The 22,868-nt window shown below is 33.8% G+C and overlaps 3 protein-coding genes across 5 annotated transcripts in view; 2 read left to right on the forward strand and 1 right to left on the reverse strand.

The window, feature by feature from the left end:
- Positions 1 to 7,905, reverse strand: part of LOC137388399 (serine-rich adhesin for platelets-like) — a 36,838-nt gene extending 28,933 nt beyond the window's left edge. Inside the window, 4 exon segments of the mRNA XM_068074886.1 lie at positions 2,331 to 2,463; positions 3,875 to 4,007; positions 4,853 to 5,054; positions 7,821 to 7,905. Coding sequence (XP_067930987.1) covers positions 2,331 to 2,463; positions 3,875 to 4,007; positions 4,853 to 4,920 — 334 coding nt within the window. The 5' untranslated portion in view covers positions 4,921 to 5,054; positions 7,821 to 7,905.
- Positions 7,906 to 14,186: 6,281 nt separating this feature from the next.
- On the forward strand, positions 14,187 to 20,459 carry LOC137398094 (stromal cell-derived factor 2-like). Its single transcript, XM_068084203.1, has 6 exons — positions 14,187 to 14,340; positions 14,494 to 14,606; positions 15,396 to 15,478; positions 16,421 to 16,560; positions 17,395 to 17,476; positions 20,068 to 20,459. Exons 1-6 carry the CDS (start codon positions 14,289 to 14,291, stop codon positions 20,261 to 20,263), a joined length of 666 nt encoding a protein of 221 aa, XP_067940304.1. The 5' UTR covers positions 14,187 to 14,288; the 3' UTR covers positions 20,264 to 20,459.
- A 903-nt stretch (positions 20,460 to 21,362) lies between these two features.
- Positions 21,363 to 22,868, forward strand: part of LOC137401726 (transmembrane channel-like protein 7) — a 49,809-nt gene continuing 48,303 nt past the window's right edge. For all 3 annotated transcript variants that reach the window (XM_068088189.1, XM_068088207.1, XM_068088198.1), the window contains exons 1-3: positions 21,363 to 21,497; positions 22,114 to 22,177; positions 22,448 to 22,687. In XM_068088189.1, coding sequence (XP_067944290.1) covers positions 22,144 to 22,177; positions 22,448 to 22,687 — 274 coding nt within the window. In that variant the 5' untranslated portion in view covers positions 21,363 to 21,497; positions 22,114 to 22,143. The remainder of the gene's footprint in view (positions 21,498 to 22,113; positions 22,178 to 22,447; positions 22,688 to 22,868) is intronic.

Consider the following 22,868-nt stretch of genomic DNA (forward strand, 5'->3'; position numbering starts at 1 on the left):
GCAGTCTTGATACTTCGAAGTACACGTATATAAAAAGGTTTGCAAGTTTTTGACCAAAGGTAACGTTTAGCGAGCAAAAACTTTTACGCGTCGCATTAGTGCTAAATGAAACGGGTGAAGGTTTTGCTCAGCCAAAAATTGTTTGGATGCTAATATCGACTAGTTCAGCAGTGCAAAAGAAGAGTTGAGGTCAGAAGACATTGTAGAAGGTATTGGACAACCAGAAGATCTTCGTTCCTTCGAAAGCGACAATCAAAAGAACGCAGCTATCCTAGCAAATGATGCAAATATTTTTGTTTTAAAAACGTCAATTTTTGTTTCTGCATATAATATAAGTATGGTCCGTTGATGTCACTTGTTCATGAATATATATTTGTAGCATTTGATAGATTATCATTTTATAACTTATAAATTTGCAGATCTATAGCATATTATTTTATTACAGTTGATCGACGCTGGTTACTCCTATTTTATTGCACATAAAAAGCTAGTTTTGGCTGCAAACTGTAGTAAACATATCAATGAGTGCAATGAGCTTTTATGCAACATTATTAAATATAGATATAAAATAAAAATATGTCTTCAAATTTAGAAAAAAATAAAAAATTAAAGCTCTAACAAATAGCAAAGCAGGAGCAAGGCTATAATATCATCGCAGGTTAATTACAAGCAAAAGATATCAACTGGTAAAGATAATTCTCGGTTTTTCGATGCATATTTATTAAGAGATCTTTGACAAGTTGGAGGTAAGTTAACAGATTTATTGAATCCAAAAAGTTTAATATTGCTCCACCAAAAAAGAGGGCAAAATATAGGCGACATCCGCTTCGCCCGAAAAAGGGCTAAATTTATCTTCCACAAATTCTGACGAGCCATTTGAAAAAATACACCGCCAGTCTAGTTGACCGCCCCTATAGAGGAAGAGTTGAAAATTAGAGCGCCATGGCATTCGATTAAAGGTTTTATGGTAAGCTTTAGCTAAAAACGGAGAGAACAACTTAAAAAATTGCAGCGCCACAGATATACAGGAAAACTATGATAGCTCAAACTTCACGAGACCGAGTGAAAGCGTTCGAGTTATCAGAGCAGCGTCACAAGTGCATATATTTATTAGTAGATACATGTACATATACAAACTATATATAAATCAAAAGCATAGATGGCTTGTTGTAAATTAAAAGGCTTCTAATGTAAAGTTTAAAAAATTGTTATCAGAAAGTATAGAGATTTTTCTATCACTTGAGATTTGTTTGTTGTTTGAGGTGATGTGACTGCCAGGACGTTTTCAGATTAAAATTGGCAAAACTTGATCGCTGTTGAAATGCTCAGAAGAAAAGACATCTTTTTCTTTTGAGCGTTTTAACCAAGATCAATTTTACGATTTTTCTTTAAGTTTATCCGAAGGTTACCTCGCTTGTCCTTGCTTTCGAAGGGCCATCGCTAAGCGGATGTTTGGTAAAATTTGATTTTTTGCAAACCTTTAAAAAAATTGTTAACAAAAATATTTTGCCGATGATGGTAATAACGACGCCTAAGAACTACTAAAAGTTGAAGTTTATTTCTATGGCTTAGAATAAAGTGATATTCTAAAGCGATAACAGCCGTCTCGGTAGCCACCGAGCAAAAAACTGTTCGAGTTAACGAAGTTGAGGTCGAGTTATCTAAAGCAATTTATCATTGTGTGGGAACGGACCAAACAAAGCCGTTTGAGTTAACCATGTGTTCGATCTATCCGAGGGCAAGTTATCCGAGTTTGACTGTACATGTATATTGCTAAATTATTAACAAAAATGTTTGAGAGTGACAAGTCTGGTTAACTTATAACAAGACTTTTAACTGTTTCTTTCGGCTGAGCCGATGCAGACAAAGCAGAAAAAGCAGATCAGTTGAAAATGGCCTCCTAGTTTCAAACTAGTGTAAGTGAAGGCCATACTGAAAGGAAACAAAGCATGCACAGATTTATACCCCAAATCTGTTTGTCTTTAAAAAAAAATATTTGTCTATTTGTTCACAACATCAGAGAATCACAAGCCACTAATACCAGGTTTTAGTTTTGTTGCAAACAAGATTTTTCACAAAGATATTTTTTGCTGTAGAGTTGCATAGATTTGTTTGAAGATGTAGCTGGTGTAGGATGAAACCTATATAGGCCCACCTATAATCTATGATTAGCCGTAATACTAATTAATTAACAAGTTAAATGCATAGAGTTGCCAAGCCATAGCATAAAGGCCCCTGATTTGACAAAAGTTCATGCTAGCCATATCAAGCTACACATCATCACATGCGGCAGGTACTGTACATTGAATAACTTGCTAAACGCTCGCTACCTGTGAGTTTGAGCTGCTTTGGGCAATAGAAGGAGATTAGAATAGAAAGAGAGCAACCATCAGAGATGTCCTTTAGCAATTCCTCCATTGGCTGGACAGAGGTGGCAGCCTGGTGAGACTGTTGTCCCTTTCCCTGTAGTATAACAAACATAAATGCACATGAATGAGCTGGAGCGAGCTACTCGAGAGGTTCTGTCACACCATCAATAGCCACACAACTAGAGAAATTATGCATGAGTCAGCCAATCAGCAACTAAAGCCAAGAATCGTCAGCTGTAAGTTTGTCTAGATCAACTGTTCAACAAAGATAAGGTAATATCAACCACAAAAGAATTTAAAATTTTGGTAATTAAAACTGTTTTGTATCAGTTATAAGTTAATTTTGCATAATTGTACCCTTTATAGTTTGTAAATAACACATTTTCCATATGAATATTGGAAAAAAACCAAAATCATTCTAATACATTTGACCATTACATGTAAAATAAACCCGCAAAAACTTAAAAGTGATGCTCTCAGAGTTCAAATTTGGTAAGACAAAACGGTTGGTACACGAGTTGACTGAGGGTAAATCTGTGCAAGTATGACACACAGTTGTGAAGGTAAATCAATTATATTCGTATGGGAGGCTGGATTAAACCTTTGGCTGGTATCTGACTATCTACAAGAGGTCAGATTTTAGTCTAAATAATAACTGGAGTTTTGATTCATAAAAAGGTCTTTCTTTTATCTGAGTAGAGCTAAAGAAGTGTCCTGTTCATCTATTAAAACTAGAGCCACAAAAATTACTTTGGTGGCTAACAATGGTTATTAGAAAATATTACAAATGATTGTATATATCTATTTAAGGAATTCATTACACGAAGGGCCGCCATACAAAATGACAATGCTCACGCTAACTATAGATCATTGTAACAATGATAGTCAACTAGTAAAAGTCTATAGTTGACAAACAAAAACCTAAAGACTCCAATAGAGCAACGCCTTAATGATGTAGGGACACCTACATGTACATTACTTAACTCAATACACTGCAAGTACAAAAATTACCATTACACATTTTCAAAGTTGCCCTCTCAATAATGAAATAACTCCCAGATTGCAACAAGTTTATTGAAACAGATTTTTGATATTATTGTTTTTCAGAGAGGACAAAGTGAATTAAACATGCATACTCATAGCCAAAAAATCATAGAAGTTGAACAAAGAGAACATGATATTTTTACTGCGTTGCTAATACTTTCAGCTCAACAATAAAACTGTCACCCATTACCCAAAGGAAAGGAGGCTATAATAGAGTCAGTGTGGTGCTTAAATCCCATAGAACTTTTGTGTCAAGTCTACAGAAAATTATGTGAAATTAAAATAACAAACCAGTAACAATAAACGAAAACTCAATTTTCAAACTCGACGGACATGAAAGTATCAATTAAGTTAGGAATCTCTTCATCTGTACAAATCTCTTGCATAAAAGAGAGATTTAAGAATTTATTCTGCCATTTACAGTGACAATAAGAGCTAAAGAAATGGGAGGAGTCACTCACAGATGATGAGCTAGCTGCCTGTTTCATAGACTCATGTTTCACGCATGCACTGCACACCTTGTTCATCCACAGCAGCAAAGCATCTTCACAGTCTATGGGCAGGTCATCGGACGCGTTGAATGGTCCAATAGCTCTGTCAAACCACCGCAAACAAGAGATGAAAGAAAAACATCTGACTAATATGCCGTAGAAGCCCCAGAGCCTGCCACTACATACAATATATGTGAGACCATAAGTTGGAGCAGGAAGCTAAGGAGATGCCGACCTATTAAGTTACAGCGATATAAACAGACATCCAAGAGTTTAACCATTTTAATAGAGAAGAGTAACAAGTCGGTTACGTTATTCAATACTTACTACTTATTGATAAATGTTTTAATGCTGCCAATAGGTGTGAATTAGTGCTGTTTAAGAATTTGAATGCTGCCATATAAATACTCAAATCATTTTATAACACAGCTTGTATTCAGACACATTTGTAAGTTACCAATTAAATCAAATGCATTTTAGACCTGAAATAATAAAAAAAACTCCTGGCTTACCGACCAAAACATGACTCCAGTTCTAATGATGCATTTCGTCTTCTTTACAATCTTTTTTTTTACAAATTTGAACAACTTACAAAACAACAACTACAAAACAATTGGAACAACAATCTCAACAACTATTTTTCAACATGTTTTCTGAAACAAGTGTTTGACATCGTGTAATATCTGAGAACAAGCAAAAACCAAACTATTCAAATCTTAACTCACAATTTAAGGCACAAAATATATCGTAACTATAATAACCTGATACATAAATTTTTAGCTCAAACCCCCACCGTAACATCAGCATTTTGAACCTGACACCCACAACAGGAATCCCAATCATAGTATTTATAGATTAACCATTCGATTTAGTGGAATAGCCAACAATGGTAATGTTTCCTTTAACACCTGCATGCAATCCTTTCAGACTACAAGTAAAACTACTAACTTGACAGCTTGCACAGTTTTCTGGATAGTGGCAAGGGACTGAGTGTAAGCTGTCATCAGTGCTTCCATAAGCGTGACATGAGCTGTCAGGTGGAATGGGTTGGTTTGCACGAGCTCGGCCTCAGTAATAACTTGACCACTGTCATCTTCCACATACACTCCTAACTGCGAGAGGCCTTGAATGACTGACCAGTGTCCAGTGCCTACAAATGAATCAGTTTCTTAGCAACTTGAAATATTCGTGAATTTAAACAACATACAATCGACTCCGCTTCTTCAAACATCACTTCTTCGACTTAATTGTCTGGATAACGTCCAGGGTCCGGACGATTGTCTGACGCGGCCGTGTCTGTCCAAAGAATGACAACTTCGACCAATGGGTGAATTCCGCAACAGGCGGCGCGTACGCGCGAGTTTTCCGCCAAACTGTTGTACTGAAATTTTTGTTTGTTATAATTACTCCTATTAATATTATAACGTACCCTACTGCAAGTATAACCCTATTTACTTTCTCATACATACTATATATGCATATTGTACCATGTTGTAGGCTAGAAGTATATGTATGAAACAATACAGGCCGTTCACAGTACAGTACTCAATTTCCAAAGTCCAGACATGACCCATCCTGTATTAGTACAAACTGTGGGTTGCTTGTATATAATTTCCGTCTGTTTGTACATAAACTCATCTTATGTCTACAACCATACATAGTCATTTGTAAAGGTTTTAGACTGCCCTTGACTTTTCTACAAAACAAACGTTTTTGGGATTTTAGGCGCTATCGTTAACTCTATATATATATATATATATATATATATATATATATATATACAGTCAAACATGGATAACTCGAACTTCAAGGGACCGAGCGAAAGTGTTCGAATTATCAGAGCGTACAAGTTATCAGAGCAGAGTCACAAGTCCATGTATTTACTTATTTATTAGTAGATACATGTACATATACAAACTATAATATAAATCAAAAGCACAAATGGCTTGTTTCAAATTAAATGCTTCTAATGTAAAGTTTAAAACGTTTTTATCAAAAAGTATAGAGATTTTTCTATCACTTGAGATTGGTTTGTTGTTTGAGGTGATGTTATTGCCAGGACGTTTTTTAGATTGACATTGGCAAAACTTGATCGTTGTTGAAATGCTCAAAAGAAAAGACATTGTTTTCTTTTGAGCGTTTTAACCAAGATCAATTTTGCCGATTTTTCTTGAAGTTTATGCAAAGATTACCTCACTTTACCTTGCTTCCGAAGGGCGATCGCTAAGCAGATGTTTGGTATAAATCAAATTTCACCAAACCTTTAGAAAAGTCGTTGACAAAAATATTTTGCCGATGGTGGTAATAACGACGCTTATGAATTACGAAAAGTTGAGGTTTACCTCTATGGCTAGGAATAAAGTGATTTTCTAAAGCGATAACAACCGTTTCGGTAGCCGTTAGGCAAAAAACAGTTCGAGTTAACAGTGTTGAGTTCAAGTTATCTACAGCAATTTATCATTACGTGGGAATGGACCAAAGAAACCGTTCGAATTAACCATGTGTTCGAGCTATCCGTGGGCGAGTTATCCATGTTTGACTGTATATATATGTTTTAACTTAATAAGAGTTTAATTTGAGTAAATTTGTTCTAATTTTAAGATTGCTAGTATTAATGTTCTAAAAGTACAAGATGTTATCATACAATATAATTCATTTCCAAATAATAATTATGCTAAGAACTGAATAATCAATCTCTGAAGAGAAGGGAGCTAAACTCCAAATCCCATCAAATTTGAACTACAATTACCATGTCATAATGTTATTAATTATGTCACTCCTTCTATTTATAGTTCTGTAAATATAAGGATAACCTGCAGCAAAAAATTTGCACTTTGGTACATAAATTTCATTTTCCAATGTATCATATGCTAAAAATTAAATAATGAAATTATGTGTCAACCGTTTTAATAACAATGAAAGTTATAAAACTTTGATCCGATATTTTGTGAAAATATTTTTAACAAATTAAAGAACAGAATATATTTGAATACATAAAGTGAATATTACAATTATATTACTTTGAATTATATTAAATAATATTAAATTGCAGTTTCTTCCACAAATAAATCAATAAATTACAACAAACCCTCTTCTATTACATATAAGGATGTGTGAACTTACCTAGGCTTGAGTAAAACAACTTTCCAAATAATCATAAATAATATTAAATTTAATAATTTAATTCTTTTTATTGAAGCCAACTGTTTCAACTAAACAAAATTAATGAGAAAATTAAATTTAATTATTTACTACGAAGAAACTAGAAAAATTTAAAAAGGCTCAACGACAGAAAGTAATTTCACCACCAAACGTTCACTAATAAATCTGCCCATACAACACACAAGTTGAGTGAACTTATATAAGACCCAGTCATTCATGTTTTTAGCATGTTTTATTCAATCTTTAGCATTAACTATAAAAAAGAATTTCTTAGCATCTAATTTGTGTACAAGACATTGCAATAGAAAGACTACCTAGAATAACAACAAGGATTTTATAATAATAACAATAATAACAACAAGGATTTTATAATAATAACAATAATAACAACAAGGATTTTATAATAATAACAATAATAACAACAAGGATTTTATAATAATAACAATAATAACAACAAGGATTTTATAATAATAACAATAATAACAACAAGGATTTTATAATAATAACAATAATAACAAGGATTTTATAATAATAACAATAATAACAACAAGGATTTTCATATTTACATTTCATTATTTAAGGCTCTTACTTGTGATTACATGAGAGAAATAAATAATTTCAAGTAGCAAAATTTATTTGACCAATATAAGCCTATCTAGATTAATAAACAATATGAACATATGCCTATCATGTAATGAGAAAGTAACTACAACAAAACCATTCAAGTAAAACTACTAAAGAAAATGCTTTGTACCTTGTTTCCAAGTGGAAGAGAGATGAGGGAAGAGGTTGAGACATGCCTGTATGTAGAGCTTTGAGTTGATCAGAAGACTAACAAGCCCAGTGTTCACATAGATCGCAGTCACAGTGTCTCTCTGTTAAGAGAATAACCGTATAAGATATAGAAAAACTATAACCAGTCTAACCGCAATATGTAGATACAGCCCTCTATGAAGTTTTCATGAATGAACCACAAAATATAACATACATATTGTAAGAAAATTATGCACTGCCTTATATGTGCAAATGCAAATTTAACTAATTTCACTAACCAGGTGTAGTAAAATTTACACCTGGTTAGTAAAATGCATTGTAATTGCCACGATTTATAGTATCAATTGTGTCTACTAATAATAACTACTAGTAGTGGCGTTCAATAAAAGTAGTAGATACATTCTAGGAGCACCGTGTAAGAGATGCTGCAAGTAAGGCTACTTAAATAAGCTTTGACAACTAGCAGCATGTCAAACACAGTGTGGTTAGAAAAAGCAAAACAGCATAATGTATTTGAGAGAGGCCATCAGTCTTGACAAGCCTCTACTCGTACTTGCGTCAGGTCTACAGGCTATCTTATAATTAGATTTAATAGTTAATTTTCGATATACCCTGATATAACATGACTTCCCACTTCATCAGGTAACAGCAGCATATAAAAAATAAAACATACACATATAAAAAATATGTTATGGGAATGGAAACACTTGCACGCCGTTAATATAATTTAAGTTACTTAATGCTGCCTATGCTGACTAATAATGCATGACTAACAGATGCTGACTATGCTAGTTGGTAACTAACAAGACATCATTTCTTCTTCTTAATACTAAATCTAACACTGACTATATCAATTGAAGGACAAGATGAATTCTTTAGTCACTCTGGTTCTTCACATGTTTAGCTCAATTTATGATAAGACAACTGCCAATATTTGCTGATATTACACTCATAAACGTTTGCTTGCAATATGAAAACGCTCTGAGGACATACCACCATAAAAAAGCCTGGAAAACGCAAGCTAAATCAACAATATTGTAATAATATTTTATAATATTGTAATAATATTATATAATCAATAATTTTTATGTACATCATAAAAAAGGCATAATACCTTTTTTACAAAAGTGCGGACCGGAAGTTTATTAAGAGACAAAAAGTACCAGGATTCACAAGAGACAAGTCAAGTCCACTAAAACCAGTTCTTAAATTTTTATGGCAAAAATATTGGTAACCTTAGGTATAATAGGACTAAAAACACTAAGGAGGTCACAACTCCGTTATGACCTTGCAGGAAACTATAATGCAGCTAAACTTTGACTCAGTTAAATTAATCTATTAAAAACCTCCCTTGCCCATGAAGTGTCATTAAACCTTGCACAATTACTCACATCCTTAAGAGGTAAAGGTTCACTTAGTGTAGCTGGAATGTTTGCACTAAAGGCAGCATTGAGGATCCATCTGAGGGCAGCGGACAGACGAGCCTATAAAAATATTGAAAAAATGAAAAACACAGCAGAGCATCGCATAATGCTTTGTATATTTTATGAGAGGCTATATAACATAATGCAATATATGCAATGTGCAAAAGTTATAAAAATAACTCATTTTGCGATGAGATTTTACACAGATGAGGTGTATAGTTAGTCTCAGAAAAGAATAGGACGATGAGTACAATGAGTAAAGCCTCTATACTCTCCCTCTGTCAAAGATATCTAGCCACTGTTCGTTAATGTCACTTGGAGACACAACCTAGCTAAATTGATCCATGCAAAAACATTTGTCCAGTTAAAAACAACGATTATCATTCTACAATGATACAGCAACAAAAGCTCACGTTTAAACCGTGTTAGTACACTGTTAAGACTAACAATGATTACTACGTACGTATAACTAAGGAGTTAAAGAGGTGAGTGAGCATTCTTGAAACAGTAGAGAAAAACAATTTAAGATGAAGTAAGTGTCATAGGGTTTGACCAATGCTTGTCAAGAGTGATGTCACAACAGCCTTTTGTAAGTTAATGAGTAAAGCTAGCACTGTCAGTCTATAGCGATCAAGATTTCAAAGTAGGCCTACTAGCGCCCAATCTAAGTGAGCTGATACTATGTTTGGCACTTTCAATTGCAACTCATTTAGCATTTCAATTTGACTGTGTAAACATGAAAGCTGGTTGATACGGCTCAGCACAATGCTGTCATCAAATGTAGCCAATTGAAACATGATAAAGAATAGCTATAGAGATTGTAATAACACAATAGGAAATGTGTGTCACCAACGGTTGACACCGTATTGTAGAAGTTACGTAGCAAGTCTGAATAACACTAAACACATATTCAACAGCTATCTCACGGCAAATACTCATTTAATTATTTTTGTAAATTACTTTGAAATGCATTAAGTGGATAGCAACATAGGAAACAGCAAATAGAGCTACAGCATTAACAAACAAACAAAGGTGATATCAGATGTCGATCTTTTACTCTCTCACTTTAAAAGTTATATACACGGCAAATAAGGCCATATAACAGACATATTTACTAATATAATGTACAGCTCTATATAAGTTTTAGGCAGTTTAAATAAAATAATTTGAACGGGCACTTTTTTCTTCATCAGTTAAAAGTTTTATGTACTCTGGCAGTGCTGGCTTTGAAGTAGCTGAGAAGGAGAATGGTAAGTATAGCCAAACCTTTACTTACCTTCAACATACGTGTACAAATTTTCCAACAGAAGTGTATAAAAGTAGGGTAAATATTTGGTTCAACGAATGAATTACAAAGTTTCTCAAAGAATTACAGCTTCGCTAATGAAAATAAAGATGTTGAAAAAAATAAAAAATGAAACATGAAAAAAGTGCAAAAATAATAAATAAATATGTAAACAACACAAGTTTTTACCTTGTCTAATACAGTAATTTATCTTGTCTATTTCTGTAAGTACTTTTATCCCAAAACCAATTGCTGAACCAACACTTTTGTTCCCATGTCTTTAAGGTAGAAAAACAATAAAATCTTTTTTTTTTAATTTTGGTTTTATAAATTTAGTACTTTACAGTTGGTTAATAAATAATTTCATATAAAGTATTTTTTACAGATATATATATATCTATACATATACGTACCTGTAGCATTTATTAAGAAAATATCACAAGGTGTTGGGTAGTGGAACCAATTAAAAGAATCACAATCTATCATACTGAAAAACTCGTTGGAGCATAAGACTGTTTTAATACACCAAGTGGAACATGGAACAAAATGATTTTATAGGTAGATGTAGGACCATAGTTTTAAGACTATTTTCGATTTTGTATTCATATTGCTACATAAAAATATAGAGAAGTTTTATCTTACTGACCTATAATCAACCCTTTTAGGCTAGGTAAAATTTTTTTATATATTTTCCCCATAACTACTCTTTGTCTGATCCGCTTTGCAGCTTGCCACCTTATGTAACAGTCTCATAACCAACACAAGCTGGGTGCAAATATAGCCTCTGATCCTACATATACTGAATGCTGCGGATGAGCAGCTAGTCATTTACCAACTACTTTGCATGACTATTTATAGCTTATTATAATAAGTGTACATAACAAATGCTTGAGAAGCAAAAGAAAATAAAATGAAAAGAAAATAATAAGTGCACATAACAATAACTCATATGGTATGCATATTCCTAATGGGGAATCTTATGTAATGACAGTTCATTCAGGAATAAAGCAGGTGGAAAGCAATCACTTCATTAGACTTGATTGTTACTAGTAACACGTTACTAACGTTTGCACAATAGACTTGCATGCCAGAGCTTGAATTTAAAGAGTTGCACTCATGTAGTACAAGATAGTCTTAGTACAATGATAAGCGACTAACATGTTGTTTACCTTGGAGTAGGTGGCTTACTCAGAACCATTTAGATTGTGCTGAGCAATCCACCTACGCATAGCAAACCATTCCCTGCGGCCCTAATACCACCCTCCTTATAATTGAAGAGCCTGCAGTTGAGAGCCTAAGCTATTTACGGTATATTAATAAATCACACTGCATCATTGTTTGTTTGTTAGGCGGTGTAAAAGCTATGCATTTTTACATTTTTAGCCGATCTCATCCAAACTTCACATGCTTTTCATTTCAAAACTCCGTCTGATTCCTGAGAACCAGCCTATTAAGCACCCACCTTTGATATAAAAAAGAAATCAAGGGCATCACCTAGGTTACTCTTTGTCTGATCTGTTAGTAAAATAAAGATAAGTAGCTCTATAAACTAAAAATAAAATTTTAAACATAGCAAAGTTATGTTTTACACAACTTTTGTTGACAGTAAAAGTGGTGAAATTTATCAAACACTTGAATATTTGTATGAAAAATAACCTGGCCATGTCTAAAATGGTGTTTACATGTAATAATCCAACTATTTTAAGAATGTCACTTTTGCATGATAGGATTCTGCATCCTGCAGTTTTTCTCACCAACTAACCATTGTATTAAATAATTGGGAGCCTGATCAACAATAGCGTTTATGTATTCTAACTAATAAATAATATCTAAAACTCAAAACCCTTGTGCCTGTAGAGCTGATAAAATGGAGTATTATACCCCAACAAAGCATAGTGCGACCCAGTTGTTAGTAGCGTGTTAAGATACAGTAAACACACACAACAAAAATAAATTATTACATCGTCTAGCCAAAGAAGTATTGCATACATCTTAAAAACCTAAGAGCAATTTAGTGCAAGCCGCACTGCTCTTCTGAGTGAGTACTGGGAACTAACCCTTCTGAAGTCGTATGACTGAAGAGGCTCTATCTCGATACTTTCCATATTCTGCAGTCAATTATTCTATGTAGGAGACTCCATTATTGTATCCATTACTCTAAAAGGCAGCAAAAAATGTACAAGGATATAGCATTGAATATAATATGTCTTATAGTTCAACACTGATTTACTGCTACTACCTAATACATTACTGAAAAGCATAATTAAAAATTGAAAACTTTGTATGGTATGCATGTAAACAAACAGCACATAATTATGGCATCTTACAGTGCCTCGCGTTCCGTGTTCTCAACTCGAGTTGTTGAATTCGAGTTGCTGTTCAAAGAACTTGGCCTGGGTTTTTGAACTCGGCCTGGGTTGCCGTGTTCTCAACTCGAGTTACACAACTCGAGTTGAGAACACGGAATGCGAGGCACTGTAAGGCGTCATACATAACTCTAACACCTTAACAACACAAATGTAGAATACTCAGAATAGCACAAATTATACTCGAGCTATCTACCCTCTCCCATCCTAAATATTTTGGCTTTTTCTTTAAACATATTTTTACTAAGAAACCTTAAGTGTCTTTCTTAATTGTGCGCAAATAAACAAAGAAAAGATTCATCGATGTTTACTGGTCTGAAAGGTTTAGGTTACATGTTAGGCCTACATGAGAATATACTGATATCTAGTTTCGTATCTAGTTGCATATGAGTCCTGAAACAAGGCTTAAATATAAACAGCATCATTGCTATTATTTTACACTTACTAGCTAGTATGCAACACATAATGTACGCTCAGTAATTGTTGTCTAAAATAGACAGCCATAACGACAACGACATGCAGTACATTATAATCTTTGCTGCGATCTTTAAACATTATTGGCTTTATTGGATTAACAAAATTATTTGTTAATCTATTTCTCTTTACCTTTGTTAGTATTATAGTCCACTATTATGACATGTTCCTAGTAGCAACCATTCTTACAGTAAATGCTTGAACAAAGATGTGTTACTAGTTATTCTAGATTATTTAAACATTCAACACAGTACTACCTCTCCTAATACCTAAATAATTTATAAACAGCTAAGCGATTTTTTTAAGATATAATTTCATATGCTCCAAAAAACGATTCATAACTTGACCGTCTGTAATTGTAAGCTGAAAAAATATTGCAGCAGCATATAGGTATTAGGAGATGCCTTTTAATGGCTGTGAAAATCCTAGTTACGACGCTAATAGGAATTGAAAACAATCATTAAAATCAAAATTGATAAAAAACAGTAGTATTTATTTAGTTATATCGGTAATCCGCTAAACTATTCATTGCCATGTCACATAGTTCAAAAAGCTAACTTTTATGAAAGACACGGTCAATCGAGAATATCCATTGATGAAAATCAAATCCAAAATATTTACACTGTGATCTAGTGCAAGTTACGCGGAAGGACCGTATTAAACTTGTGAGCTTCCGATACTGTGATTAAAACTAAGGTTAGAATTGTTCTGTAAGCTCATTGCTAATTGGTCTAAATTTGATACTTTTAGTCCCGAAGGCATGAAAACTCGTTGCTTCTAAATAATGAAAAGAAAAATTATAAAAAGTTGACGTGTACTAACTTTTTGCTCTCCTCCAGACAATTAGTTGACATTTAGTTATATCGGTGTGCCTTAATTTAAATGATTTAAATTTGACAATGTTATATACGAGATGCGTCGTATTTTTGGTGGCTTTAGCTTGCACTTCAGGTTAGTATGATTTATTATACTAAACGTTAATGTTAAGTGGATGCATTATATTCAAGCAATAAGTACTGTGACATTCTATTTTTGGGTATCTCTCTGACCACATGAATTCGTTTTTGATAAAATGATAAGTTGAAATTGTCTATTGATTTGTAGCTAGTGAGCTGGACTATGTCACATGTGGATCAGTTATAAAGCTAGTAAATGTTAGAAGTGATGTGCGGCTGCATTCACATGACGTCAAGTATGGATCAGGAAGCGGTCAACAAGTGAGAAACTTTATGTAACTAAACGTTTTAGTAGTAATTAGTTGCACGAGTTCAATTTTAAGTAAATATTTTTCTGTATTCTGTTACAGTTTTTGAATCGACAACATTGTTTTTGTTATTTTGTAAACTTACAGAACCAGACCTTTAACTAGGTTGAGTGTTTTTGTTATATAATACTCTAAGTTTTATCAAATATCGATTAAATCTGATGCTATTTAGTTAAGTAGAATTGTAAAATTAGTATTGGTTTGTCTGCTTGAATATAGGCTACCACACTTCATAAACGCGCAGTCACCCAGGTAAAAACTCTTGAGCTTTATTTGACCTTTTGAATATGTTTCACATCATGAAGTGATTCACTTGTCGTTAAGCTGTCACAAATACAAAGACTTGAATGCCTATGATTGGTCACAGTTACAACTTAATACACATATGAGTCGGTTGATAAAAGGTCATTTGGAATGTTTGTTTTTTTCACGGTTTCTCTCTATTATTAATAGCTACGAAGTGGTTGAAATATTTAGTAAAATTTTTTTGTGTTTGAGTGACACCTACTTTTCAAAGTCAACTGCTGTCTAAACTTATAGTGTGTCAATTATTTTACATCTAAGGTTTCGTTGTACAGGTTATGAGTTTTTTATAATGTTTAGCTCCCCTGTTTAATTTATTTTATATTGAAATCAATAGCATGTGTGCTTAAGATGTTGTGTGTCTAAGTGCTGTCAAGTTTGGTCAAAAATTTCACGCAACTCAATTGTATTAAAAGGATATCTAACTGCATTGTTTTAGTCAGTGACTGGTGTCCACTCTACTGATGATAATAATAGCTACTGGCAGATAAAAGCTAAACAAGGTGTCGAATGTCCAAGAGGGTAAGTTTTTTAATAGTTCTATTTATGAACATTTATAATGTATATACTCACAAAACATAGAAAAATATAATGATGAATTAGAAAAAAATATTTTAATCATATAATATTTATCATGCCTTAACATAGACTTGTGGTTTTGCACAGACCTATATTCCCCTTTTAGTTAATGTCTTGCGAAAAAAGTTTTTCAGGAGTCAGGAGTTTACCACTTTTACAGTCTTATATAAATCTGTGTATGCCAGTCACAATGTGTAGGCTAAATACAGGTGAAGCAAAAGTAAAATCACTCAAGTCTTGTGCTCTCTTGTTGTCTCACACATCATGGCATGGATTTGTGTGGAAATCCCATGTAGCGTGCTCGCCAAACAGTTTTGCACACTATATTGTTCAGCTGCGCTTATTTATGAATACATGCATCATACTGCCATGTTTTTGTTTGAATAACTTCAAGATATACGTCTTTTAGCTTTGAGTAACATGTGTAGCATATCCTGTCGGTCAAGCTTGATAGCTACCACTCACGGTACAAGTCTGTACGAAGTTTTACAGTTGATATATGACCATGAGGTACAGATGACTCAAACGACGTCTAGCATCTCAAATCATACATGTACTAGCATTTTTAGCAGTAGAACTATTGGTTTTGTATTTTAAATATTTTCAACTTTTCTAATGCATATATATGCAGTAATCACAGTTCAAGCTTCTGCTTTTGAAAATAGTTACTCTACGATAATAATAATAATAATTATCTCTTTGTGATGATGAAATTACTATTTAAGAGTCCAGGTTATTTGTTTGAACTATTTATAGCGTCAAATTCATGCTGACCTTTCTACTTGAGCTACAAACAGTTTGTACTGCTTATAAAAAATAGAAGCTTTAAATCTGGTGGAATGAGTACTAAGTCAGCATGTACAAGAGCTTATACATTGTTGGCAGGAGGCCAGTCAAGTGCGGTCAGGTGATTCGACTAATGCATCTCCAGACCAGGAAGAACCTGCACAGCCACCACTTCAACTCTCCCCTCTCCAACAACCATGAAGTCAGCGCATTTGGGGAGGATGGTGTCGGAGATGACGGTTAGCTATTATAGGTCACATTATTTTTCCTTCAGCAATTAAAATGAGTTTGTTTCGAATAGTAAATTTGGTAAAGTTGTTTTTGGTGGTAAATTAGTGGATTGATGCGTGCCTGAAAAAGATGGAAAAAATTATCAAATAAACAATACAGACTTTGTAGTAATGTTCAGACAGAAAGAGCAAAAATCATTTGTGCAATGATCTCTATTTGTGACAGAATTGTTGTTAGACTATTTTATTTTAAACTTTGTTGAGAGTTTATGGGTTTTTAGTAATCAGCGTTTACAGTTATTGCAGCTTCAGAACGTTTAGCTTAATTATTTGAGGCTAATTAATTCCAAGAGCATGTTCAGACTTAAGAAGTTGTAATCCAAAACTAGGCCTTGGCAAAGCCAAGCGACCAAGTAAAAAATTTTGGCAGCCAAATACTGACATATATTTTACAAGTGTTATGTGGTAGGTGACTATTATACTCACAGGCCTTCTGTGCTTTGTATTAACCATTGTTTCAGGTGTCTTGCTTCCATTTTTCATATTTGTAATATAAATATTCATAACAATGATGAATGATGACTCTAGTAGGCGTGTCCTTGCTTCACATTTTTATTTTTGCCAAGCTCCACACCTGATTTCCTTGTCTTATATGGTCTGTGTTGTTCTCAGAGTCCAACTCACTCTTATATAACCATCTTCATATGCTTTCTTTATTGCTGGCTGTACTTTTTATAAGGTGTTCTACAGATTTATTAAACGGTATTCACCGGTCTTTCAGGAGTTTTAAACTTGGTGATATCTTTATTATCCCATGTAAAGATGTGCAACTTGTCTTTGTAGGAGACAACTGGAATGTTGTATGCAATGATCTCTACTGGGAACGAGATGCCAAAGTAAGATTCAAACATGGTGTCACTGGCCGGTAGGTGTTTTTCTCAGTACCCTTTTTTTAAAATTTGCAGATTTTGTTTGTTTACACATTCATGTCAGTATATCATTTTGAAGTTTTAACATACCGTTATTATTATTGTTATTTTTATGTAAAGAATAGTAATATTTTTATGTCATTCTGTTGCTCTCACAGCAAGATGACTGTATGTAGGTAGTACGTACCATACAGTAGGTACTATACATATAGTAGGTACTATATGCAGGTAATTAAAAGGGGTGTATCTAAGGTGTGGATATTTATCCGTCTTTGTGAGTAAGGCAAATTGCATATTGTCAAAGCATAAATCACTCTTGTCTTCTTAAAATAGCATAGCTTAAAATGGTTTTTATGCTGAATGGTATTACCACAGTTTGAGACGTCAGGTATCATTGGTATTCGAACAGTCTTAGTCTGATTGTCTCTGCTATTTGGAAGCAGTCCATATGCTATAGACTAATAGCTATTTGTGTGTAGCACATATGTGTAAATAAAAAATCTATATAGACATTTATCCAAGTTTGTGTGTGTATATGCGTCTGTCCAGCTATTAAAATCTCACTTTCTGATGGATTTGAACTCACAGATATTGCAACCCCAAGACTCGATCCACACGCTTTACCACTGAGCTATACAAGACACATTGATCAAAGAAGTATCATATACTGTATAGCGTATGCACACGCTAAATAACATATTATTTTATCATTGCACCCACTCGCTTTGATGCCCCGGTTATAAAATATTTCCTGACTAATTCTAGAAAACACGATGCTTTTTCGTTTGGGCGAAATTTTTCTGCCACGCAATATTAACAATAATTTCTCTTGAAATTAAAATTTGGCAATTTATGTACTGATTATATACGTTATTAAAATATATATGTTGCTTGCCATGGCGAGTTCAGCGTTATCCGTTATGGTAAAAACCGATTCGCAAACAGATAAATCATAAAATTTTAATTAAAAAGTTTAAAAGTTAGTTATAAGTGCACTAAAGTAATTATAGGTAACTATGGTTACCAAGGTAAACATATTGTTTTATTACTACCTTTTAATGATGATGATTTTGATGGTTTTTACCAGGAGGTGATTGCATTAAATACTATGGGTTTCTATACCATTCTATGTACATCTCTAGCCTTCGATATTTTCGCATGCCAATTTTTGCATGCTCACACTGAAACAAACTAAAATCATATAGTTGTATACCAAATGATATTTCATTGTAATCGTAGGGAAACAGCCTATAGTTATTCATTACTTGCTGATGGTTTTACATTTAAACACCTTTAAATTTTTATTTTTTTCTCAATTTATTTCAACGAAACACTTTTTTCAAGTTATGAAGTTTGAAAGTTACAGTTGTTTGACAAAGTTTGAAAACCTTTACAGTTGTTTTTATTTTCTCTCTTAATTAAATTCAACTACACAAAATACGTACTTTTCTCATGATATGTAGTTTGAAAGTTAGAATGACAAATGTTATATATTAAATACAAATAAATTTTCTGTCCAAATACTTTTTATCACCCAGGCGACATCGGTTAGTACAGCTAGTACATGTAAATATCACCCAGGCGACACCGGTTAGTACAGCTAGTACATGTAAATATCACCCAGGCGACACCGGTTAGTACAGCTAGTACATGTAAATATCACCCAGGCGACACCGGTTAGTACAGCTAGTACATGTATATATCACCCAGGCGACACCGGTTAGTACAGCTAGTACATGTATATATCACCCAGGCGACACCGGTTAGTACAGCTAGTACATGTAAATATCACCCAGGCGACACCGGTTAGTACAGCTAGTACATGTATATATCACCCAGGCGACACCGGTTAGTACAGCTAGTACATGTAAATATCACCCAGGCGACACCGGTTAGTACAGCTAGTACATGTATATATCTAAATATATAAATCTCAGTGTTTGTGGTTTTTCATCTGTATAAAAGTTACACCAGGAAAGTTTTTAGGAACGGAAAATCCGCTTCACATTGGAATTGAACTCTGGAAACTCCAGTTCTGCAGACAGGCGTATTATCCATTACACTCCGCGTCCAGCTGACCATACAAATGAATAATTGAGCACATACTCATTACATCGGTTAAATACGCACGCACGCTTAAAGCGTTTGCGAAAATACTATTGGTTACTGCTAGCACACTTGAAAATCATGATTGCATGATCATGAAGCGTAACGCGATAAGCACATTTATAAGCACAAGCTGGCTTCAGACGAATGGGCATGATACATAATGTATACATTGATACTAATATACATGTACATTGATACTAATATATACATGATATCTAATATATACCATGTATATGTAATATATATTTGTCTAACCGGGCCATGTCTCAATGAAAGCCATTTTCTTATGTAGTTTTTTTGTTTCATATATACAGTATATGTGCGGTGTATTAGTAGAAGTTTGGTGAATAACTGGGTTGTTGTCAAAGTTCAAACATGCTATATCATGAAAAGTTATTGTTGTTCTTCAACAAGCATGGTATGTACATTCCCGGAATTCATTTTTCCATGTGATATACATTCTCTGTCGAATTGACAGGTATCTGCATGTTACTGGAGATACTTTTGGGCGGCCAATTCATGGCCAGAGTGAGATCTGCGCTTATTCTAATCCTAATGAGTTCAATTACTGGATAACCGCCGAGGGAGTGTATGTCAGACCCCAAGAAGACTCTGACCGGCTGCGTGAAGACGATGATGAAGGGTACAAACGAGTGTATGATGATGATCTCTAGCTCCGTAGAACAATTTAGGCAATCTATGAATTCTATTACTGACTTTTTCTTTTCATCATCCTCTCATTGTTACTAGTAATCACAATAATATCCTATCATCGCTCACTTTATTTACTTTCAACTTTTTTGGAGTTCAAACAAATGATTTTGTTCTCTCTCATGTTCATGGATTAAATATACCTATGTCAAAACTGTGTATCTTGCTTTACTACACCTTATCAAGCTTTGCTTGAAAATTTGCCTTGTTGTAACCTATTGAGTTAAAAGCATCACAGAAACTTATTTTGGACTTCGAAAGTGCCCTCACACTTCCCAATACACCAATGACCAAAAACTTACTGAGATCATTCACTTTGTGTATTTAATCAACTTGATCATCGTGTATTATAAGATTGGTTTGTTTATTAAAGGATCTGTCGGTAGCTAACGCTATTATGACAATTTATCACTGTGTATGAATTGTACACGTTGATCAAGACAGGCAAGCTAAGACCTTGCAGTTTTTAGTAGTAAACTCCTTTATATGTTCATACATGAATATCAGCTGTAATACAAACTGTATACGGTATTCATTAAATTTATCTAAACAATACAAAGTGCAATGAAATACACTACTACACTGTTATTGGGCATAAAACATCTGCAACTATTTATTAAAAATCTCAAGAAGTGGATGTGAAAGTCACACTTAGATCCTTAGTCACACAGAGGTTCTTAAGCCTGAAAAAAGTTTTATAGTAACCTGTGATCTCCTTTGCACTCATGTTTATCATTTCTACCAACTTAGTGTTACGTAGTTAGAAGTAACCATTATGCAATGTTTTTAACATAAATAATTGTTTTATTTTATTTGTTAGAGATAATATTTTTAACAAATAAAAATAATCAATCGTTTATGCCATGGCTAATACATGTGTGTGATGGTCATCGAATAACCGCATAAAACTTTTACAGGTAAACTGGAGTTCTCTACTCATGATGAAAAAGCCTCAAATCTTTAGCAACTAATAATAACGGGGTCCCAATATTCTCTTCGATATAAAAATAATCGCACGTTTTCGGACACCAGTGGGTTTCCGGTTGTCATTAAATAGGTTGTCTTTTATCAATAGTAACGGGCGGCGATTGAGCATTACACGAAAGATTGGGTTGGCCAGTAATAGTTTCTCGTGTTAGCATTAAGCTCTTTGTGGTTACGACTTGTTATTGTGCACTACTAATGCACACTTTTTGGGTAAGTGATAGCAAATAGGTAGCTGTGGTAACGGGTAGCTGGTAAGATTTTTCATCGTCTTCTTCCAGTGCATGCTATAATAAAAATGCTCAAGTGTTAATACTTTGTTGTGATGTTTATGGTATATGCTGCTCTGGTATTTATTGGGAGCTTTTGCAAATTTATTCTGTGGTAAATGCCTGTCTCTTTCTAATAGAACAAAGTTGCTTTAGAATAGATGTAGACAAACAATGTTTTCCATTCATTCCATTTTACCTACTATTCTATAACCTTCTTGTTTGTTCTGCAAATTTTCTTTTGATGCCATAGTTTTTGTTATGTTCTAGCATAATATAAAGATAATACGCATAGGTCACATAAGTATGACTCGCCACAACGAAGATTGATGTATACTTTTATATATATAAGATTGCAGTAACGTGTCGTAATCAGTTGATGAAAGGAGCTCCTATGATGAAACTGTTTGCAACTCATGCACAATTATGATTGTTCTTTGAAAGAGCTTTGCTTTTTGGCAAACAAACTTGCTTTGTTTTTAAACCATGTGTTTACACCACATTTATTCATGTTATTTTACTTTGATGCCCTGTGAATAAATTGATTTTGTTTGTTTTAGAATCAAAAGTATTTATTAAACTGTAATTAGATGGATGAAGGCCCACAACCTTCAACTTCTCAAGGTCAGTTTTAAAAGATTCTGGACTTTTCAAATAGCTGCTACCTTATTGTCAATAGGATGGTAGCACAAAATATGTAATGCTTATGTTTATGAATGGTTTTGATATATGCCTGGCTTGTAATGTTTTTTTTACCAACGGATAAAAAATAACTTGCTCTGCTGTCTGTAAATACTCGCTGAATAGTTCTGTTTTGCAATAGAAAAAATAACATGTTAACCTATCAGTACTCTATCCGCTGATTTGAACAACTGCACGTGAATTTCTTTTTAGCTGCTGCAGCAAATAATGCCAATGACAGCAGCTCAGATGACGACTATTTAGAAATATTTGATCCGGATAAGTTCATTAGAGATGGGAATGACATCAGATTTCAGCTGCCTAGCAGCAATGCTGCTCTCACTCTTGGAAGGAACCTCAGTGACATACAGAAAAAAACTAGCTCCATGAAACGACGAAACACAACTCGGCGAGCTATAGTGAGAAGGAAATCTACTAAACCTCCTACACTAGGTAATAGAAATATTCTCACTTTTACTATGCTTAGTCATTTGTACTTTGTTCCCTTATGAGGGTTTTAGCTCATGCTTGGCAATGAGATTATCAGTAGGCCTTATGTTACGTAATGAGACTCATTTGTTTCGAATACTAATGTTGTGAACTATGATGTTGTACTAGATGTAACTTATGACAA

The sequence above is a fragment of the Watersipora subatra genome, chromosome 1, assembly GCF_963576615.1.
Source record: "Watersipora subatra chromosome 1, tzWatSuba1.1, whole genome shotgun sequence".
NCBI classification, from domain to species: domain Eukaryota; kingdom Metazoa; phylum Bryozoa; class Gymnolaemata; order Cheilostomatida; family Watersiporidae; genus Watersipora; species Watersipora subatra.

Bases quoted from the DNA above. Each gene is read 5' to 3' on its own strand.
- LOC137398094 (XM_068084203.1), top strand. From the start codon at position 14,289: ATGTTATATACGAGATGCGTCGTATTTTTGGTGGCTTTAGCTTGCACT. The intron at 14,341-14,493 runs GTTAGTATGATT...ATTGATTTGTAG, and splicing joins GGCTTTAGCTTGCACTTCAG to CTAGTGAGCTGGACTATGTC. The intron at 17,477-20,067 runs GTAGGTGTTTTT...TCGAATTGACAG, and splicing joins AAACATGGTGTCACTGGCCG to GTATCTGCATGTTACTGGAG.